Source organism: Diabrotica undecimpunctata, chromosome 2, assembly GCF_040954645.1.
Source record: "Diabrotica undecimpunctata isolate CICGRU chromosome 2, icDiaUnde3, whole genome shotgun sequence".
In the NCBI taxonomy this organism is placed as follows: Eukaryota; Metazoa; Arthropoda; class Insecta; order Coleoptera; family Chrysomelidae; genus Diabrotica; species Diabrotica undecimpunctata.
In genome coordinates this window covers 132,805,940-132,827,044 of record NC_092804.1, presented here as the reverse complement: position 1 = coordinate 132,827,044, position 21,105 = coordinate 132,805,940, and the positions used below count along the sequence as shown (strand labels likewise).

Genomic DNA, 21,105 nt, shown 5'->3' with positions numbered 1-21,105 from the left:
AACAGCCGAAAGAAACTGTTACCAACGAGGTTACGACTTCGGACCGCTACAGGTGAAAATGCCAACATTCATGGAGAAATCCAGGTACAATTGGGAATTGGGGCAGAAAAGTTTGTCCATACTGTTATAGTTGCTGACATCGAAGAGGATGTTATATTAGGAATGGACGTAATGAATATGCATGGATTCCAATTGGATTTTAAGAATAAGGTAATCAAAGTTGGCAACGAGGAGGTATTTCTCCATCCACATAATGACAACACTGTGCAAGCAGCCATTACAGAAGATACAGTCGTGCCTGCGAGAAGCGAAACGATCATAGTAGCGCGACTACAGGGAATTGTAGACGAAGGGAGACCTGTTATGATGGAGCCTTGGAACCACGACGATGAGGTTGGCCGTGGAATCATAATTGGAAAGGAATTGGTGATTTCGGCTAAAGAAATTCCTGTGAGACTTATCAATGTCAACGACTACCCAGTGACCATAAAGAAAGAGACAAAAGTAGGAACTTGTGTACCTGTGACATCCATAATTCGTCAGGCGACAACATCTGATAATTCCAACGACAAATTCGACCAAATGGTTGCAGTTGCAGGACAGTCTCTAAATCAGATGGAGAAAAGGAAATTAAGGGAATTTCTTCGGCAGTATCGTGATATTTTCGTACCGAAAGGAGGAAAGACGGGAAGAACTACCGTTGTTAAGCATAAAATTGATACTGGTAATGCTAAGCCAATTCGTCAAACAGCTCGACGATTACCACAGGCGAAGAGAGAGGAAGCTGAAACGATTGTTCAGGAAATGAAGAAAGACGGGGTGATAGAACCTTCTACGAGTCCATGGGTCTCTCCGGTGGTCCTGGTTAAGAAGAAAGACGGAACGACGAGGTTCTGTGTGGATTACCGTTTGTTGAACAACGTTACCAAGAAAGATAGTTATCCTCTGCCTCGGATCGATGACACATTGGACACATTGGCTGGAAGTAAATTGTTTTCTACTTTGGATTTGAAGTCTGGATACTGGCAGGTAGAAATGGACCCAGTAGATAAAGAAAAGACAGCCTTCACCACAGGATCTGGATTGTGGCAATTCAACGTTATGCCATTTGGACTCTGTAATGCTCCTGCGACATTTGAGAGGCTTATGGAAAATGTGTTGAGAGGGTTATCTTGGAAAACATGCCTGGTTTATTTAGATGACATAATCGTCTTGGGGGAGACATTCGAAGATCATTTGAGGAATTTAGAAAACGTTTTTAATCGACTTAAAGCTGCCCAATTGATGCTAAACCCCAAGAAGTGCCAGCTATTTCAAGGTAAAGTCAATTATCTGGGTCATATAGTCAGTAAAGAAGGAGTGGCCGTGGATAAGGGAAAAATCGATTCCATTAAGGAATGGCCAAAACCAACTGACAAACATCAAGTGAGAAGTTTTCTTGGACTATGTACTTACTACCGGAGGTTTATTAAGAAGTTTGCAGATATCGCTAAGCCATTAACGCGACTTACAGAGGAAGCAAGAGAATACCGCTGGGATATAGACTGCCAAAATGCCTTTGAAACGTTGAAAAAGCATTTAATAACAGCACCAATTTTAGGGTATCCACTGCCAGAAGGAGAGTTCATCTTAGATACGGATGCAAGTAATGTGGGAATTGGAGGAGTGCTGTCTCAGATTCAAGGAGGACAGGAACGAGTCCTCGGATATTTTAGTAAAGTTCTTTCAAAACCTGAGCGGAATTATTGCGTCACGAGAAGAGAACTTCTAGCAGTAGTTAAATCAGTAGAGCACTTCTATCAATACCTCTATGGCAGAAAGTTTCTAATCCGAACCGACCATGCCGCCCTTAAGTGGTTGATGCAGTTCAAGAATCCAGAGGGTCAGATAGCCAGGTGGATCGAACGACTCCAAGAATACGATTTTAAGATTGAGCACCGGGCCGGAGTTAGCCACAGAAACGCTGATTCTCTTTCCAGAAGGCCATGCCCAGCAGAGTGTTCCCACTGCAACAAAACGGAATCCAAGGAAGCAGCAGTGCTAAGAACGACGATTGTCAACGACGACTGGACGCCTACTAAAATCAGGGAAGAACAAGAGAGAGATCCAGTTATACAGAAAATCCGAAAATGGAAAGAGGAAAACCGTCGACCACCTTGGCAGGAAATATCAAACCTATGCTCAGTAGTTAAGACGTATTGGGCCCAGTGGGACTCATTTATCATCGAAGATGGCTTGCTCAAACGAGTCCTGGAAAATGATGACGGTTCAGAGAAGAGAAGACAGTTGGTGATCCCAAAGAGCAGAATAGCCGAAGTACTTCGTCAGTTACACGACAGTCCATCGGGAGGGCATTTTGGTGTAAGAAAAACCCTTCAGCGAATTCGGGAACGGTTTTATTGGATGAACAGTTCCGACGACGTAAAAGACTGGTGTAAGAAATGTACTATTTGTGCTACGAGTAACGGGCCTCACCGAAAAAGGAGAGCTCCTATGAGACAATATAATGTTGGAAGCCCGTTTGAAAGAATAGCTTTGGACATCGCTGGGCCATTTCCAGAAAGTGAAAATGGAGGCAAGTACATGCTGGTAGTAATGGATTACTTTACTAAGTGGGTCGAGATTTACGCACTTCCCGACCAGAAGGCCGCCACCGTTGCAGATAAGTTGATCCAAGAATATATCAGCCGATTTGGAGTGCCTTTGGAGATACATAGTGACCAAGGCAGGAACTTCGAAAGCGATCTATTCCAAGGAATATGTGATAGACTAGGCATGAAGAAAACAAGAACTACCGCGTATCATCCGCAATCGGATGGTATGGTAGAACGAATGAATAGGACAGTTGGCAAGTATTTGACAAAGATGGTGTCCGATCATCAGCGAGACTGGGACCAATACCTTCCGTTCTTCACAATGGCCTACAGATCTGCTGTTAACGAATCAACAGGCCAGACACCAGCCAAAGTCCTATTCGGACGCGAAATGCGACTACCTTGTGATCTCGAGTTTGGATGTAAACCTGGAGAAGATGTAGCAGGTGAAGATTATGTGATCGAATTACGAAGAAGAATGGACGATGTACATGAGTTGGTCCGTTCCCACCTTCAGATCGCTAGCGACAGAATGAAGAAACGGTACGATACACAAGCCGAAAAGGGTTGCTTTAAGAAGAACGACAAAGTATGGCTGTATAATCCCAAGAAGCGAAAAGGTTGTTCTCCCAAATTGCAGCAGTTTTGGGAAGGTCCATACCTCATTATGGAGAAGATCAACGATGTCATCTACCGAATAAGCAAGATTCCGAGGGGAAAGCCGATGATAGTACACCATAACCGGTTGGCGTCTTTCGAAGGTGACCACAACGTAGATGAAGAAGTGGAAGTAAACCAAATCCACGATGTGTCTGACCTCACGTTTGAGGAATTCATGGGTGCCTATGGAGGTACCGGTAAAGCGAGACATGGTGTTACCACTGAAGAAAAGCAAGATCTACTCGAGCTCCCCGATGACTACTCGCTGGCCCTTACCATCCCGGCCAGTATCAAAGACGCACCAGGGTTGGCATCCGTCTTTCGAAGGAAGTTTGGTCGAGTTGCAGAACTTCAATGCCAAGTGCCAGCTCCCGGTAAAACCTTGAAACTCCAAGATGCATCACGTTACCTTTTCTACCTGGTAACAAAAGACACTGCCCGTGACCAACCTACCTACCGAGATGTATGGGAAGCCTTACTTCAATTGAGAGGGCACGTACTAGAGTCCGACGTGCAAAAGTTAGCCATGCCAAAGTTGGAGTGCCGCCAATTAGATTGGAGGGTTATCCGAAATATGGTGGAGGAGATCTTTAAAGACACCGAAGTCCAGGTGTTAGTCTGTTGCAATCCGCATAGTTACTGGTGCGGAGAGAAAACCGTCCCTTGTCATTTTTATACAACTGGAAGTTGTAAAAGAGGGTCCAGTTGCCGATACCAGCATACCGTTCCAGTTCTAGTCCCAACAAGGTTCCAGGAGGAACCATCTTTTGAGAGGGGGGCAATGTTACGTAAAAATATGAGTCATAGTTTTAACCTTTAAAACATGTTTTTAATCTAATATGTTGTAGAGTTTACGAGAGGCCTCGATTTACCTGAGCGACCTTCCAGATCCGATATGAGGGAAATCCAGTTTGCCTTTACCGTTTCGCCATCGAAGGTTTTAGACTATTCGAGATAACGGCACTGGTATATAATAACGGAACTTTATTTGGAAGGGACAGTTAATAAAGAAGATTCGCGCTCGCGATATTATTATTGTTACGCTCGCCTACTAATAAATTATTGTACATTTAGTGATAAATAAACTTATATAAATTATCGTGCCTTTTAATAAATTAAAGTAGGAACAATATAATAAATTAGTAAAGACATTATAAATTAAAGACATAACAATTAATAAATTCCTAACAATAACATTATGAACGCCGTTACTATGAATCCTACAATAAGCACTAGACAAGTAAGTCGAGAACTCAATGTTACTCAATCAAAAGTAAGTAGAGTCTTACAAAAAAATAATCTATACCCAGATCACATTCAAATGGTTCAGCGACTACATGCTGGAGATGAGATCGATAGGTTGGAATTTTGTAGATGGATTAACAATATTCGACCAACGCTATACAGGACACTATTTACAGATGAAGCCAATTTACCAGAGACGGGATAAATAATTCACGAAATTCACATGTGTGGGCAGAAGAAAATCCCCATGCTATTCGAGAACGTCGTTCTCAGTTAAGGTTTTCGGTTAACGTGTGGATTGGTGTCATAAATAACCAATTAGTAGGTCCTCACTTTTTTGATGGTCCTTTAACAGGGCAGGTCTATTTGAACTTTCTACAAAATATTTTGCCGAATTTGCTTGCCAACATGAACGTTGCTATCCGAGGGATGTATTTTCAGCATGATGGAGCACCCCCACACTTTTTACTGGCAGTGAGACATCTCAATAATGTTTATGGCAACAGGTGGATAGGACGTGCAGGTCCTATTTCGTGGCCTTCAAGATCCCCTGATTTCAATCCCGTTGATTACCATATTTGGGGACGATTGAAGCAACTAGTTTACGCAGTGAATATTAATAACCGACAACAATTAATTGATAGAATTATACATTGTTGTAATACTATTAGAAACGATCCCCAGAGTATCCATAATTCAATACGTTAATTAACAATTCGGCAACAAAAATGTGTAAAGGCTGCAGGGTTCCATTTCGAAAATCTATTTTGAATTATTTTTATTTTGTTACCATTATTGTATCTTTTCCAGTTCTAATTTATGGGTTTATCATAACTATGTACATATTTTTAGTTTTTTTTTTAAATTGTTCTTCGTTATTGTTAGTAGTTACTGTTTTTTGATGTGCAGTGACTCAGTTTATCATTTCAATTAAAATGTTTGAAATTTATAACATTTGTTTAAATTAATTACCTTATAATTTGATACTTCATTATGGTTGTTCTATTTTTAGTAACAAGAGTAACAAGAGGTTTGACTTTTTAATCAATTTAATTTATTATTTATCGAAAATAATGCCCCAATACGATCTATGAGTGAAAATTTAAAATTGAAAAACAATTGATTCTATCGTAGAGATAATACAAAGTGACAGTAAAGATGTTAATTTTCTACGTATTAGATTATGTTGTAGGAACTCATTTTAATTAAAATAATTGAAATTTATAACATTTGTTTAAATTAATACCTTATAATTTGATACTTCATTATGGTTGTTCTATTTTTGGTAAGATTTGATCGTTCACTAAAAATTTAATAAAAGTGCGACAACATTGTCGCATATGTCGTTTTCATTGGCTATTTATGTAGTTTGAAAATCACTTATTGCATTTTAAAAAAAATTTATACAGGGTGTAATATTTAATACGAATCCCTAAATTAATTTTTCCAAAGCCAGTCCTGGAATTTTTTAGTTTAGCTAATACCAGTCGAATGCTTGATAGTAGTGTACTGTATCATGCAAAAATTAAAAAAAATCAAATGAGCCGTATAAACACTACAGTAAAATGAAATAAATGGTCAATTACACAAATCACCCTGTTAATTAATAAAGAAGAGGAGTTGACATTTTTTAGAGGCCACATGATATGCTCCCTGAGGAACTCTACATATGATAGAAGTATGTAAAGTTCCTCATGACTCACCCTGTATATAGGAACATGAAGATAAAACACAATTTAAGCTTAAAACGTTTGAAATCTCTATCGAAACTTAAGCAGGATTGTGTTGACGTCCACCTACGATTATTATTATGAGCATATAATTTCATGATTTCGGAAAATCTAATAAATTTTGCATTTATTTCTTCGAGTTATCGTCTCACCAGTATATGATAAGCCCCATTAGGGTAAAACATGCCAGGATGTGACACGAGTTCCAAATTTTAGACAGAAAGGACATCGCATTCCTGCCTTCTAGGTGCGTAATGTACTGTCCTCTTTAAAACGATTAACGGTAACACCCAGATGATTAATTTAATGAACATAGTTTTGTAAAACATCGGCATTCATTTGATTGTTCTTTAAATGCGTTTAAAAAATTTGCTGTGCGTGATAACCAGACTACAGTTCTAACTTTTATTGAACTTTGTAAGCATGAATATATATAATTGTTTCGAGTAATTTTTAAATACATAAACTTGTAGTTGGTGCGATGTGTTCATTTTTTGATAGTAAACACTATACAATTCAGATGACCATAAATTCATATTTTAATTGAATCTTCATTAAAATGTCTCCAATTTCGTTATCGTTCTTATATAGGTAAAATATTGTTTTTTTTTTCATTCTGCCAGTAAATACACTCCAGTGATACATAATGCTTAAAACGTTTTACGTTGTGATTTCCAGCTTTTTCAACATAGTGATTTGTGACTGTTAGTAGACTGTCAAATATTACCAGGAAAAATCACACCTTGGTGTAATTATTTATTATCGGATTCTTCTTCTTATTTTCCGTCTTCTAACGAAGATTGGCGATCACTTTTTTAAAAGCTTTCCTATCTTGTGCAACGTGAAATGTCTGTTCAACACTAAGGTTAGTCCAATGTCTGATATTATCGATTTACTTGTAGAGAATGGTTCTCGTGTACATCATTTTTGAAATTTGTTAATAGTGCTTAGAAAATAATCAATTTTTTATGTAATAATCCAGTATTACCGTATTTTAGAAGCCACCATGGCATTTCGTCCGTTATACACATGGGAAAACTACAGAAACTAATAACCAATCTTTTGAAACAAATATTCAAGTCTTAGGAGGTAGAGATGATCGAATTTTAAAACTATTGGCAAAAAAATTGAATTTTAGGTAAGTTTTTTACTTGCTAGTACTTCTTAACGCTGATTTTATTACAATTCTTACTTGTCATTCACATTAAAATTATTTTACCTATGCCCCTTGTTCACATTTTAGTTTTGTTGTCATATCACTAAATTCCCTATGCTAATTAGGCTTTCCATGAACATGATATAACGTAATACGTTTGCTAGAGTACTGTTGTAAAAGTTAGACCATATGTAGTGCAGAATGTGTATAACGGGTTGCGTTTAGCCACAATGAAGTTAGATATTAACAAGATTTGATTGTAAATATTTTTATTTCATGATTTATTGTTTAAAAATCAATAAAGTTGATAAAACGTACCTACTCCGTTGAGAAAGTAGCAGTAATCCAGATAATTTAGAAGTCCGTGTTAGACGGTCAAATGTTTGAGCAAACTGACATAATGACGTCATAATTACAGTTTCTTCAAATTTAAAAATCTACCTTTTACACCATCATTCAAAATTGATCAAATTGACGTATGTCAATGAAATTAATTGTCTTTTTTGCCTATTTATTAGTTGCTTGTACTTTATTGATGATTCAATCTTTTCTTATCAACAATAAAAGATATAAAAAGTCTAAAAGGATTTTTTATAATAATGTGGATGTTTTACATTATATAAACAGCTTCTTTCTCGATATAAATCAATTATATAGAAACTTGTTCATGTTTCCAAGATCTTTTAAACTTTTATTTTTATTTTATAACAAAAGAAGAAGACAAATAATCCACACACTCTCAACCAAAGAAAAAAAGGAAAATGAATTTCATCAGATTATGTCACTGCTGATTGTCATTTGTCTTTAGATAGTTTTCGACCAATCAAATTTAAAGTTTGTTCAAACTGACCTTGAAAAATCAAAGATCCTCTATTGGTCAAATTCAGGATATGAAGTCATTATGCTGTTAATTTTTTTGGTTTAGTCAAACTAATTTAACCACATATTTGATCATGTGACACGGACTTTATTCAGGCAATAGTGTGCGCACTGCCAGTACTTTATTTAGCGTAGGATATCCTAGTAGACCAATTCCAAGTCATTCAATAATTCAAAGGATTTTAAAAAAGTTTGAAAATACTGGAACCGTGATTCATAATTTGTACCTTTACAAACAATATTGCTGAGGTACAGTAATAGTTGAAAATTCTACAATAAGTTTTCGAAACATTGCAGATCATTTTGACATTTATGAGAAATAAATTTCGTTTATATAAATTTCAATGTCATCAAGAAGTTAAAAAAGGAGATGCTGAGAAACGAACGGAATTTTGTTATGACATTTTAAAAAGGGCCAATGTAGACAGACAATTTAAAAACGTAGAACAGTAGGCAGTACTGTTGAGAGTACTGTACTTCTTCTTCTTCTCGTGCCACTCCTAGCGGAGATTGGAAATCATCATGGCCATCATGAGTACTGTACAGTACTGTTTAATGTAGAGAGAAAAAAGTAATACAACGCCAGTATAGAAGCTTCGCTTCAAAAACATTTTATTTAGCGATTAATGTACTGTTGTGATTGTTTATTTTGACTTTAATATTAGTTTATTGAGCCAATAAAAAAAAATTATAACTTATTTGTTATCAAAAGTAAAATAATCCTTATATTACCTGTGTTCGATGGATTCAAAAGATTTTCTAGTTGTCTTTTATCGGGATAGAGAAGAAAGTGATTTACACACACATTTATATTACGTGAAAAACCAATTTTACTTAAAATTTTCTTTACTTGAAACAAAAAAAAAACAACGAAACTTTAAACTTTTAATTAGCCTAACAAAACCTCAGTTCTTAAATTTCAATGCTAATGACCAAGATGTCGAAACGATCCTTCTTCTTCTTCTTCTTCTTCTTCAGTGCCTTATCCGGTCCGGATGTTGGCGATCATCAAGGCTATCATGGTTTTGTTGACTGCTCTGCGAAACAGCTCCGCTGAGGTCATCCCAAACCATTGTCGGAGATTTTTCAACCACGAGATACGACGGCGTCCCGGTCCTCTTCTGCCAAATACTTTACCCTGCATAACAAGTTGAAGAATTCGATATTTTTCTTCGTTCCGCATCACGTGGCCGAGGTACTCAAGCTTGCGTTGTTTAATTAAATTAAGCACTTCTTTTTCTTTTGTCATGCGCTGTAGGACCTCAACGTTGGTGACATGGTCCACATAAGATATTTTTAGTATCCTTCTGTATATCCACATCTCGAAGGCTTCGATTCGTTTTTCAGTGGCTTGCGTCAGTAACCAGGCTTCAACTCCATACAGTAACACTGGAAGAACGTAGCACCTCACTATTCGCATCTTGGTTCCCAAACTGAGATCACTGCAGCACAGCAAGGATCTCAACTTAATAAATGTAGACCGTGCCATTTCAATTCTGGATCTAATCTCTTGAGCGTAGTCCCATTGTACGTTGAGGGTAGTTCCGAGGTAAGTGAATCTGTCTACTCTCTGGATCTCTTCGCTACCTGCCATTAGTGCCCCGGGATCTAAATTTGTACGGCTGACAACCATGAATTTAGTTTTCTTAATATTAAGGTTCAGTCCGTATGTTACGCTCACAGTTCGCACTCGGTCTAGTAAGGCCTGCAAATCGTTTAGGCTGGTTGCTAGTAACACAGTGTCATCGGCGTAGCGGATATTATTGATGTATTCACCGTTCACTCGGATTCCCATGTCTAGGTTTGTGAGGGGCGTGAGGGCTTCATTAAAAATCTCCTCAGAGTATATATTGAAAAGAGTCGGCGATAGTACACATCCTTGTCTTACTCCTCGCATGATCTTCACTTGGTCGGTCAGCTGGTCTTCGACCTTGACTTGAGCACGCTGGTTCCAGTATAAATTCATGATGATCCGAATGTCCTTCTCATCCAATCCAACTCTTTGTAGTGCGGTGACCATCTTCTGGTGCTGACAACGGTCAAATGCCTTGGCGTAGTCAATAAAACAAATATAGACATCACAACTGACATCGCGGCATCTCTGAAGTAGGATTTGTAAGGTGAAAAGTGCTTCACGTGTACCTATAGAATTGCGGAATCCGAATTGCATTTCACCGACATTTTCTTCGCATTTCTTGTAAATTCTGGCATGTATGATTTTAAGAAAAATTTTAAGTGCATGACTCATAAGACTGATAGTTCGGAAATCTTCGCACGTTTTCGCAGATCGTTTTTTTGGTAGCGTTACAAATGTTGACAATAGCCATTCCTCTGGGATATTACCTGAATCGTATATGGCGTTGAACAGTTCAGTTAACTCCTTCGTGCTCACTTCACTCATCACCTTAATAAGTTCAACGGGTATTTCGTCCGGACCTGTAGCCTTACCATTCTTAGACTGTTGTAAAGCAGCCTTTACCTCGCTTTCTAGAATTGACGGCCCTGTCATGCAATTTATTTCCGGAAGGTTGCCGCGGTCGTCCCAGAAAAGTTCTTCGATATATATTTTCCAGGTAACCAACTTCTCATTCACTGTCGTCGCCAGATTATCGTCTTTATTTATGAGGATGTGTGTGTTTCTCCTCTTGTATTGACCAGTGGCTTCACGAATCCTTCGGTGGATATTTATATGATCGTGTTTCTCTTGGAGCTCCTCGATTATTTTACATTTTTCTTGCATCCATGTCTCCTTGGCTCTTCGTATTTCTTTTTTAATTGTCTGGTTGGTTTCTTGGTATTTCTTCGCGTCCCTGTTTTTCATTAATCTTCTTTGTTCCATCATCTGTAGAATGTCATCAGTCATTCATTCTTTATTTTTTACTCTTTTTTTCTTTCTCAGATGTTCTTTTCCCGCATTCAGCATGACGTCTTTGATATAACTCCATTTTTGTTCTACACTCTGTTCTTGTTGTTGAGCCGTTTCTAGTTTTTGTCTCATTGTATCTCTCACGTTTTGACGAACTACGGGGTCTTTTAGAGTGTCATAATCCAGGTTCTGTTTAGGTTTATTTTTGATAAGTTTCTTTAGTTTGAGTTCTATCTGGCCCACTAATGGGTTGTGGTCCGATGAGACGTCTGCTCCTGGGTAGGTCTTCGCCAAAGTCAAGCTGTTCTTGAATCTTTTGTTAATGAGAATAAAGTCTATCTGGTTTCTGATGATATTGCTGGCTGTATCTGCAGGTGACTTCCACGTATAAAGTCGTCTCGGGGGAAGTTTAAACCACGTGTTAGCAATGGTAAAATCTTCTTCCCGGCAAAATTGTATGAGTCGGTCTCCTCTTTCGTTTTTCTCGCCTAAGCCGTGTTGTCCGACGATGTCTTCTACACTGCTTTTGCCAACTTTGGCATTGAAATCACCCATGATGATGGTTAGCTCGTTCTTCTTGGTGTATTTTAGTGCTTTTTGAACAATTGCGTAGAACTCCTCGATATCCTCTTCTGGTTTTTCTGATGTTGGAGCGTAAATTTGAATGATGTTCGTATTAACGGGTCTGCCTTGCAGCTTCATCAGAATGACCCTGTCAGAGAGAGGTATCACGCTGATCACAGCCCCAGCGACCTTTTTGCTCAGAATCAATGCTACGCCATTCCAGTGATGTGGTTTGTCGTTTCCCGCATAGTATACCATATGCTCATCCACACAGCACTGTCCCGAGCCTGGCCATCTCATCTCGCTGATTCCCATCACGTCGATATTTAGTCTTTTCATTTCTTGAATGGTGTTGTGTATCTTTCCCCCTTCAAACATACTTCGAACATTCCAAGTACAGATTTTTTGAACGTTCCACGTGCACACTTTATCTTTATTAGTGTTTAAATATTGGTAAGGATTTCGTGGGTTGACGACCTGGGAAGCCTTACATTTTTGTGTTCTTCCTCCCCTGCCGGATCTTGGTATCCGAAGTCCATGATTAGTATCTTCTCCAAATTGGTTTACATTAACCATGATGAATGAACTAGGGACTATTTATGGGGTGGTTTCCCGTTGCCTTCCCCATCGCAGTGTCACAACCGATTGACTCGTAATGTGAGTGGCGCCTGTGAGTATCTAGAATTAAGCCTACAGGATTTTTTTTTTTTAATTTTCCCACAGCCTTAATCCAGTAATGACATTCCTGCTGCCTAATGTCATGTCCTCAGTTGATCCGCGGGTACTTATTTGGCTAAGCCTTATTCGTACCTGTCCTGTATATCTACAGGAACTCCCCTATCAGACATCGGGACGAGGACTTCCTTAAACGATCCTTCACAGATATAAAATTCAATTGTACAAACACTTACAGCTTATTTTCTTCTTGAGTTGTATGTTGGAAAATACCCAGAAAAGTCCAGTCTCCTCAACGATGTGATCTCTCCTCTTTGGCAACTCGGCTCTTTCTGAACGTCTCTGCAAACCTCCTGCAGACTACACAAAAACACCTGATTCACTTCTCCAAACTCAGCTATTTATTTATGACACCAGGACCTCCTTTTGTCAACTTGATGCCGTAAGAATACTTTCACATATACTTTATAAAATGCCCACGGTAGATACAAGGACCTCTTTTAATCTACTTGTTATCTCCTTCTTCAAACTATTCACTTCTTTTCGTTACGCCGGTATCCAAACTCACGAACCACACCCTATCTTGAGACAAACGACTGATTCATTTCGATGACCAAAATATGTCTAACTTCTCCTGTCTCATGATCGACTCACAAATTCCCATTTAAAGACGACCGTCCAATCAAAAGCTCAAATTGTGTTTACCATGATTTTGGAAAAGCCTAATTTCGGTTTCAGAGAAAAACTAAATAGCTTACTTTAAAATTGGTTTTTTCAATACATCATTTATACATATTTCAAAAGATTAGAATATGGTCATTTAATACTCGACTATACAAACAATGAAAAGATTAACTTACAGGTAAAATGTCTTCTAATTCTAAACAAAGGATTTTTGATAATTTTGTTTGAAACGGAAAAAAAAGGTCGTTTGCCAAACAAATTTCTATTCTTATCTACACTAAATCTTATCTTAAATTACTATATACAATTTGTTTATATTGATATCTTAAAATTTTATTCCGATGGATATTTTTATTTATTTTTCTTTGGTTGGGACAGAAAAAGTATGACAGTACATTTACATTAAATAATGAACCAAATGTTCAAAATTATAGGATTTGGTCGACAAGGAAGCCCTAGGCTATTATTGAAAACAATACCCAATATTGTTGAAAAATAAATGTCTAGTAAGGAATATTTAGACACAACATTATTGGACCATTTTTCTATGAGGAAAATTTAAATTCCTAGTACCTACTTCGCACAACAGCTGGAATTGCTTAAAACAGTATTAATAATTGTTTGATTGGACCTAACTGTAACATTATGGGGGATCTAGCTCCAAACGATTATTTTATTTGGGGGCATCCAAAATTCAAAATTTATTCTGCCCAAAAATTTACAGGTATAAAAATACGAATTAATGAAGAGTATACAAAAAATAACACTACGCGTTCTGGCTAATGTTAGACGGGAAGTTTAAAATCGATTGGGGTACTGCTTTGCATAAAATGGCGGATTGTTGAACATTTGTTACAATTTTATTTAGAAATTATCATAAATTATTTTTTATTCGTTTTTTAAATAATTGACATATTAATGTTAAAAAAGTTGTTCTAATATGATATATATTTTAGATTTGAATATTTTGATCCTCCAGAACGAATTCAGGGAACATCCAATACTGAGACTGGTTACTTTAGTGGCGTAATAGGACAGATTTTACGAAAGGTAACAAAAAATGTAAAATTTAAATTTACAAAATTATAAAATTTTATTACATTATTATTATTAAATTAGAATATAAAAGAAGCAAAAGAGAAATGGAAGAATTAGAAAAGAGGCAAGATTCTTTTAATATATACAAGAAAGTGAAACAATTTTCAGATATAATAAAAGAAGAACATTGCTCAGGTATTCTAAAAGTCAAGGTGGAATATGCCATTAAACAATTAAAAACCAACAAGAGCCCTGGACCTGACCAAGTTTACCCTGAAATACTCAAATTGATAGAAAATGATAATCTTTATCGTTAGTAAGTTAGTTTTATATAATTTACGTTACTGGGGAAATATCAGAAGAATGGTTAGAATCTATCGTTCCCTTAACAAAAGAAGCTAACTTCAGACGATGTGGAGGTTTCATATTAACAATTCTTATGAGCCAAGTACTTAAAATTCTACTCAAAATAGTCCACAATAAATAATACAACAAATGTGAAAAAGTGACATAAGACCAATTTGGATTCAAATCCGAAATGGGGATAAGAGAGGCTTTGTTTTCTATACAAATACTGGAGCAGAAGTATTACGACTAACAAAAGAATATTTTCCTATGCTTTGTCGATTTCTAAAAGACATTCCATTGCGTAGGACACAATAAAATACTTAAGTTCTTTATACAACATTAACTTACATGATGAAGACCTCGTATTAATAAAGAACTTAAAAAATTGAAGGTAAAGTATAAGTAAAGGAGTGACGCAGGATTGTGTATTGTCCCCTATTCCGTTTAACCTTTAGTCGGAACTGTTGTTCAAAAAAGCATTGGAAAACCTTTCTACATGAATAAAAATTAATGAAGAACAAATTTCTAATCTAGTATATGCAGACGACACTATTCTATCGATTGATGCAGACACAATTTTACAGAGAGTCTTAGACATCATGATTGTTTAGGGTTTGGAATGAAGATTAACGACAAAATACCAATATAAGGGTAATCCAAAAGAGGCAGAGCCTCTTTACCTTTATTCATAAAATGGAAAATATTAGAACAATCTTAATCCTTTGACATTCTTACCTCACAAATTTACAAACAACAAATAATACCAATCACACAGAATGAATGTTCATAACCAAAAGTGCTTATTTATTTTTCAAACAATTAAGAAAACCAATATTTCCAACTTCTTATGAGACAAATACACACAAATTATAAATGTTTGGAAAGGTTTTTAAAACCCCCGCCTATTGTGACGTCAGAGCTTACTTAGGTAGTCAGTTTTCAAGGTTTTGGTTATTGGCAGATGAATCAGGAGTATTTATATCGAAATTTATATCAAAATATCCACTACCTGATGACCCCATTCAACATATGTACAAAATATGTAAGAAAAATAATGGTACCTATGTGTGTGTACCTTTACGTGGTTACAATGTAGATGAATGCGAAAATATGGATTTCAAATAATTTTGCTTCTTCTTCTTCTTGTACCACTCCTATCAGAGATTGGAAATCATCAAGGCTCTCCTGACCTTGTTTACAGCTGACCTAAAGAGTTCATTAGTGGTACAGCCAAACCACTCTCTCAAATTAGGCAACCATGACATTCTTCTACGGCCTGGATTTCGTTTTCCTTCTATTTTTCTTTGCATTATATTTTGAAGTAATGCGTATTTATGTCCTCTCATCAGGTGACCCAAATATTCGAGTTTTCTTCGTTTGATCGTTGACAAAATTTCTGGGTCTTTTCCTATCCTTCGCATTACTTCAAAGTTTGTAACTCTTTCAACCCAACTTATCTTCAGCATTCGACGGTAGCACCACATCTCTAAACTTTCAATATTTTTTATGTTGTTCTGCTTGAGAGTCCAGGCGTCTACACCCTATAATAGCGTGTTAAATACGTAGTCCCTTAGCATTCTTAATCGAAGAGGGATGCTTATATCTCTGTTGCAGAAAAATTTCCTCATCTTTATGAAAGTGGCCCTGGCAATTTCGATACGTCTTTTTATTTTATTGTTTTGGTCTCCAGTTTCATTTATTGAAAAGTATTTGTAACTTGATACTTTTTCAATTTGAATGCCGTTTATACTATGTGCTGGTTGTGTCATGTTCTTACTGAAGACTATATACTTGGTTTTTTGATATTGATACTTATGCCATAATTGTTGTAGGCAATATTTATATTTGTAAGTAATCGTTGTAATTCTTCTACTGTTCTTCCGACTAGTACAGTGTCGTCTGCGTGTCGAATATTATTTACAACCTCCCCATTGATTACGATTCCTTCGTTTGCTTGCAAAATGGTTTCCTGGCAGGTGCTTTCACTGTAAACATTAAATAGCAGCGGTGATAAAATGCATCCCTGTCGTACTCCTCTACGTATTTCTATTGCTTGTGATATCTCATTTTCTATTTTGATGTTAGCTTTCTGATTCCAATATAGATTGAGAATTATTCGCAGATCTTTATTATCTATGTCCTTTCTTTCAAGAATGTCTCTTAGCTTATCATGGCGTACTCTGTCAAACGCTTTTTCAAAATCGATAAAACATGCATGTACTTCCTTATTAACGTCTAGGCATCTTTGTGTAAGAACATTCAAACCGAAGAGAGCTTCTCGAGTATCTAATCCCTTTCTGAACCCCATCTGTGTATCACTAATATCTGAATCCAACTTTTGATAAACTCGGTTGTGGATGACTTTTAGAAATATCTTTAGTAGATGGCTCATTAAAGATATTGTTTGATGTTCTGAACATTCTTTTGCATTGGATTTCTTTGGCAGTGTAGCGAATGTAGACAACAGCTACTTTTGAGGTACACAGTAAAACCTCCGTTAATCGAAATAATTGGGGGGGAGGCCGTTTTGGATAACAAGAATTTCGGTTAAAAATAGAATTGTTTTTTATAGTATTCTTGGTCAAAGTATAAGTATTAAAAAATACTATGAGCTGATTTCGTAATGTTTTCTAATAAGTAAATACAAAATAAAGTAATAAAATTAAGGAAAATGAACAAGTTTAACATGCTTTTAAATAGAAATTTTCTATTTTCTTTTGCGTTTTCGTTTCACAACGATGTTTTGCAGCTATATCTCTTCATTATTCATCGTTCATTTGCAGAACGTCATGAGTTTGCCTCATTCGATTGTTCGACGAAACATAAAGCAATCTGAAAAGGACAAAACTTTATGCAAAGACAACAAAAATTAAGAACCTAATCGTGTCCCTAACTAATTAGGCCTACTGTATAAAGTTCTTACCTCTACGGCATTGAAAATCATTGAAGGCAGCGCGAGTCGGCGGTCTCGTGCTGCCTGCTGTCTGTTGGGTTGTCATCTTCGTCGTCTAATACGCTCAGGTTGTCTGAGTGAAGAACCATATCAATGTTGTCCTGGTCGATGAATTCACTTTCTGAGTCATCGGCTGCTAAGCACTCACGTATCTCTTCTTGGTTAATTTCTTCACATCCCGGCAAAATTTTTTATTAAAGTTTTAATTTTTTCTGTCGTTTCTTTATCATTTTCTTCTTCAGGATCGTCAATCAAAATCCAATCAAAAAGGTTGTTCCAGCATTTGAAGATTTGATCTTGGACCACGACTCAGCACACCAATAAACAACATGTTTCATTGTTAAAGATTGAGAATAAACACTTTTGGATTCATTTGTCTTCTGTAATAATAGATGTCTTAAGAATGTTCCTCTATGATATCTGTTGAATGTCTCTATTACTCCCTGGTCTAACGGCTGAATTAAGCTCGTGACATTCGATGGCAAAAATCTGACCATTTTGTAGATTTTGAGGATGAGTTGGCGCATTGTCAACAAACAACAATGCTTTGATGGGAAGGTTTTTTGATTTTAAAAAGGATTTTAGACTTGGGACGAATGCATGTTCGAACCATTCTGAAAATAAAGTGGTCGACATCCATGATTTTTTTTGGCCTCTATAAAAAGCTGGAAGTGCTTTTTCGGAAATATCTTTTAGAGCTCTTGTTTTTTTTTTGATTTCCAAACACATAGGCATCAATCGGTGGGTGAAATTAATGGAACTGTTTACGTTTTGCGATAAAAATTTACTTTTTATTGACGAAATTATTGAAACTCAGCCGTTTCGGTTAAACGAGGTTTCGGTTAAAAAGGTTTCGGTTAAGGGAGGTTTTACTGTAGTACCAGTTTTGTATATTGTGTTAAATAAGTGCAATATTATATCTATTGAGTCATCATTCAAGAGCTTTAGCAATTCAGTAGGAACCTCATCAGGTCCATTTGCCTTTCCAGTTTTGGAATTTGTAAGTGCCGCTTCTACTTCACATTTTAGGATTTCAGGTCCCGTTTTATAATTTACCTGAACAATGTTATTTCTGTTGTCCTCAAACAATTCTCTTATGTATTCACTCCATCTATTAATTTTTTCTGTTAAATCTATAATAATCTTTCCGTCTTTGTTCTTAAACAAACTTATTTGATGTCTTCTTTGAGTTCCTGTAATTTCTTTTACTTTTTTATGTACATTGAATGTGTCATATTTTCTTTCATAGTTTTCCATTTCTGCACATTGTTCTTTGATCCATAATTCCTTGGCCTTCTTTATTCTTTGCTTTATGTTCTTATCAACCTCTCTGTATTTTTGTGCATTATTCTTCATTTTACGTCTTTCATCCATTAGTTCTAGTATGTCTGATGTCATCCATACCTTGTGTTTCTTTGCAGATCTGGTTAGGTGTTTCTTTCCCGTAGTCCTTATTGTAGTGTTTATATACTTAAGTTTTTCATCTATGTTGTCTATTCTGCGGATTTGACTTTCTGCTATTCTGAGGCTGGTGTTTATTTCTTCTTGTACTGTTTGTCGTAGGTGTTCACTTTTTAGCTGGCTTAAGTCTAACGCTGGGATGATGGTTTTTCTTATTTTCTTTGGTCTAGCTTCTATCACAGATACTACTGGATTATGATCCGAACCGATATCAGCTCCAGGATAAGTTTTAGTAGATTTCACGGCATTACGTTATCTTTTTGTCACTATTATGTAATCTATTTGGTTTCTGATTACTTTTTCTTGAGTGTGTTGAGGTGACGTCCACGTCTACAGTCGCCTTGGGGGTAATTTAAAGAATGTATTAGTTATTATTAAATTTTTTCTTTGACAAAACTGAACTAAACGGTCACTCCTTATGTTAATGTGTTGTCTCTTTGTTGTTCTCATCACCTCGTTTAAAGTATTATAGAATTGTTCTATTTCACCTTCGTCTTTGTCTGCTGTAGGAGCGTACACTTGTATGATGTTTATTATGTTCTTCTTATCTTTCAATTGTATTAACATTACACGCTCTGAGAATGGAGTAAAGTTTACTACAGCATCTTTCCATTTTTTTGAGATGATGACTCCAACTTCGTATCGATGGGTTGTGGTGTCACTTCTGGCGTAATAAAACATTCCATGATTATTTGTGGGACATTTGCCATTTCCTGGCCATTGTGTATCACTAATGCCTAATATGTCTATACCCAAACGATTCATTTCCAACACGGCGTTATCTAATTTTCCCGAAGAGAATAAGCTCCTTATTCTCTTCCTTATTTTGCTACACATTTGTAAAATTTCGGTCGCTTTATTATTTTTTGAATTGTTATTTATACCTCCAAAAATTATAATAAACATCCAAAAATAATATTGGTTTATCAAAACTAAAAAACATGGTTACCAAAACGTATGTATATTTTAAAGTAAAAAATACTTATCGAGAACTGATAGAACAGGCTTGAACTTGCATTTAAACACTAGGAAAAATTACAGTAAACATTTTTTGTTCATAACAATCCAAAACACCTAAAAAAAATTTCCGAACCGAAAAAATTGAATGCAATATTTAAAACGAAAATATTTCAGGAAGCTGATTTATTTATTGGTGACGTTGGACTCACCTATGAAAGATTTAAGCATGTTGAATTTTCCTTTATAACATTAGCTGACAGTGGAGCTTTTGTTACGCATGCCCCAAGTCAACTTAACGAGGCATTAGCTCTTTTAAGACCTTTCCAATGGCAGGTAAGTTTGTTTTTTTTGCATTAAATGTGGTTTATTTTAATAATTTATGAATCAAATAAGATTTTTCTGAAACTATTTTTTTGTGGTACCTATATCAAGCTTTGAATGTTCTGTACAGAATATCCCACAATTATGAACTATTTGTCTGACTTTCATTAATAAATTGAGTTTGTTTCGTAAATACACTATTAGCAGATATTTCAAATACGACCCTGAACTGGTCGTAGTTTTGAAGTACCTGACATGTAGCTCTTTAAAGTCAAATATCTCTTTTGCTTTTGCATTCCATCGCAAACTAGCAAAAAGTGCAGACATAAATATAAAGTGTATGTATTATGTAATGTTTATATAATTAAAGTGCTTATTGAAAATGGCAAATAGCCGCAACGTTTAAGCAATAATTAAGTGTTTTATTTATAACAGACCGACAAACCAGGAATTAAAAAAGTTTGTATTTATATATACAGTGTATCCAATTAAGTCGGCATCATATATGAAACTTTGTTATTATTAATTTTATGAAAAAAAGTTATTCTCTATAAAAAGTTATACATGGTCTAAAACTCGAGATGCAACGATCAGATATCAAATTTTGTCAATATTCCCTTAATTTCCCTTTCTCCATCTGATTTAGAGACTGTCCAGCAACTGCAATCATTTGGTCGAATTTGTCGTTGGAATTATCAGATGTTGTCGCCTTACGGATTATGGATGTCACAGTTACACAAATTCCTACTTTTGTCTCTTTCTTGATGGTCACTGGGTAATCATTGTCATTGATAAGTCTCACAGAAATTTCTTTAGCCGAAGTCACCAATTCCTTTCCAATTATGATTCCACGGCCAACCTGTCATGGTTCCAAGGCTCCATCATAACAGGTGTCCCTTCGTCCACAATTCCCTGTAGCCGCGCTACTATGATCGTTTCGCTTCTCGCAGGCACGACTGTATCTTCTTTAA

The 21,105-nt window shown here is 36.2% G+C and overlaps 1 protein-coding gene across 1 annotated transcript in view; it reads left to right on the top strand.

Moving 5' to 3' along the window:
* Positions 1 to 21,105, top strand: part of LOC140433923 (ionotropic receptor 40a-like) — a 74,377-nt gene that overhangs the window by 28,660 nt on the left and 24,612 nt on the right. The window contains exons 5-7 of the mRNA XM_072521895.1: positions 7,228 to 7,367; positions 14,010 to 14,103; positions 19,988 to 20,146. Of these exons, the coding sequence (XP_072377996.1) occupies positions 7,228 to 7,367; positions 14,010 to 14,103; positions 19,988 to 20,146 (393 nt within the window). The remainder of the gene's footprint in view (positions 1 to 7,227; positions 7,368 to 14,009; positions 14,104 to 19,987; positions 20,147 to 21,105) is intronic.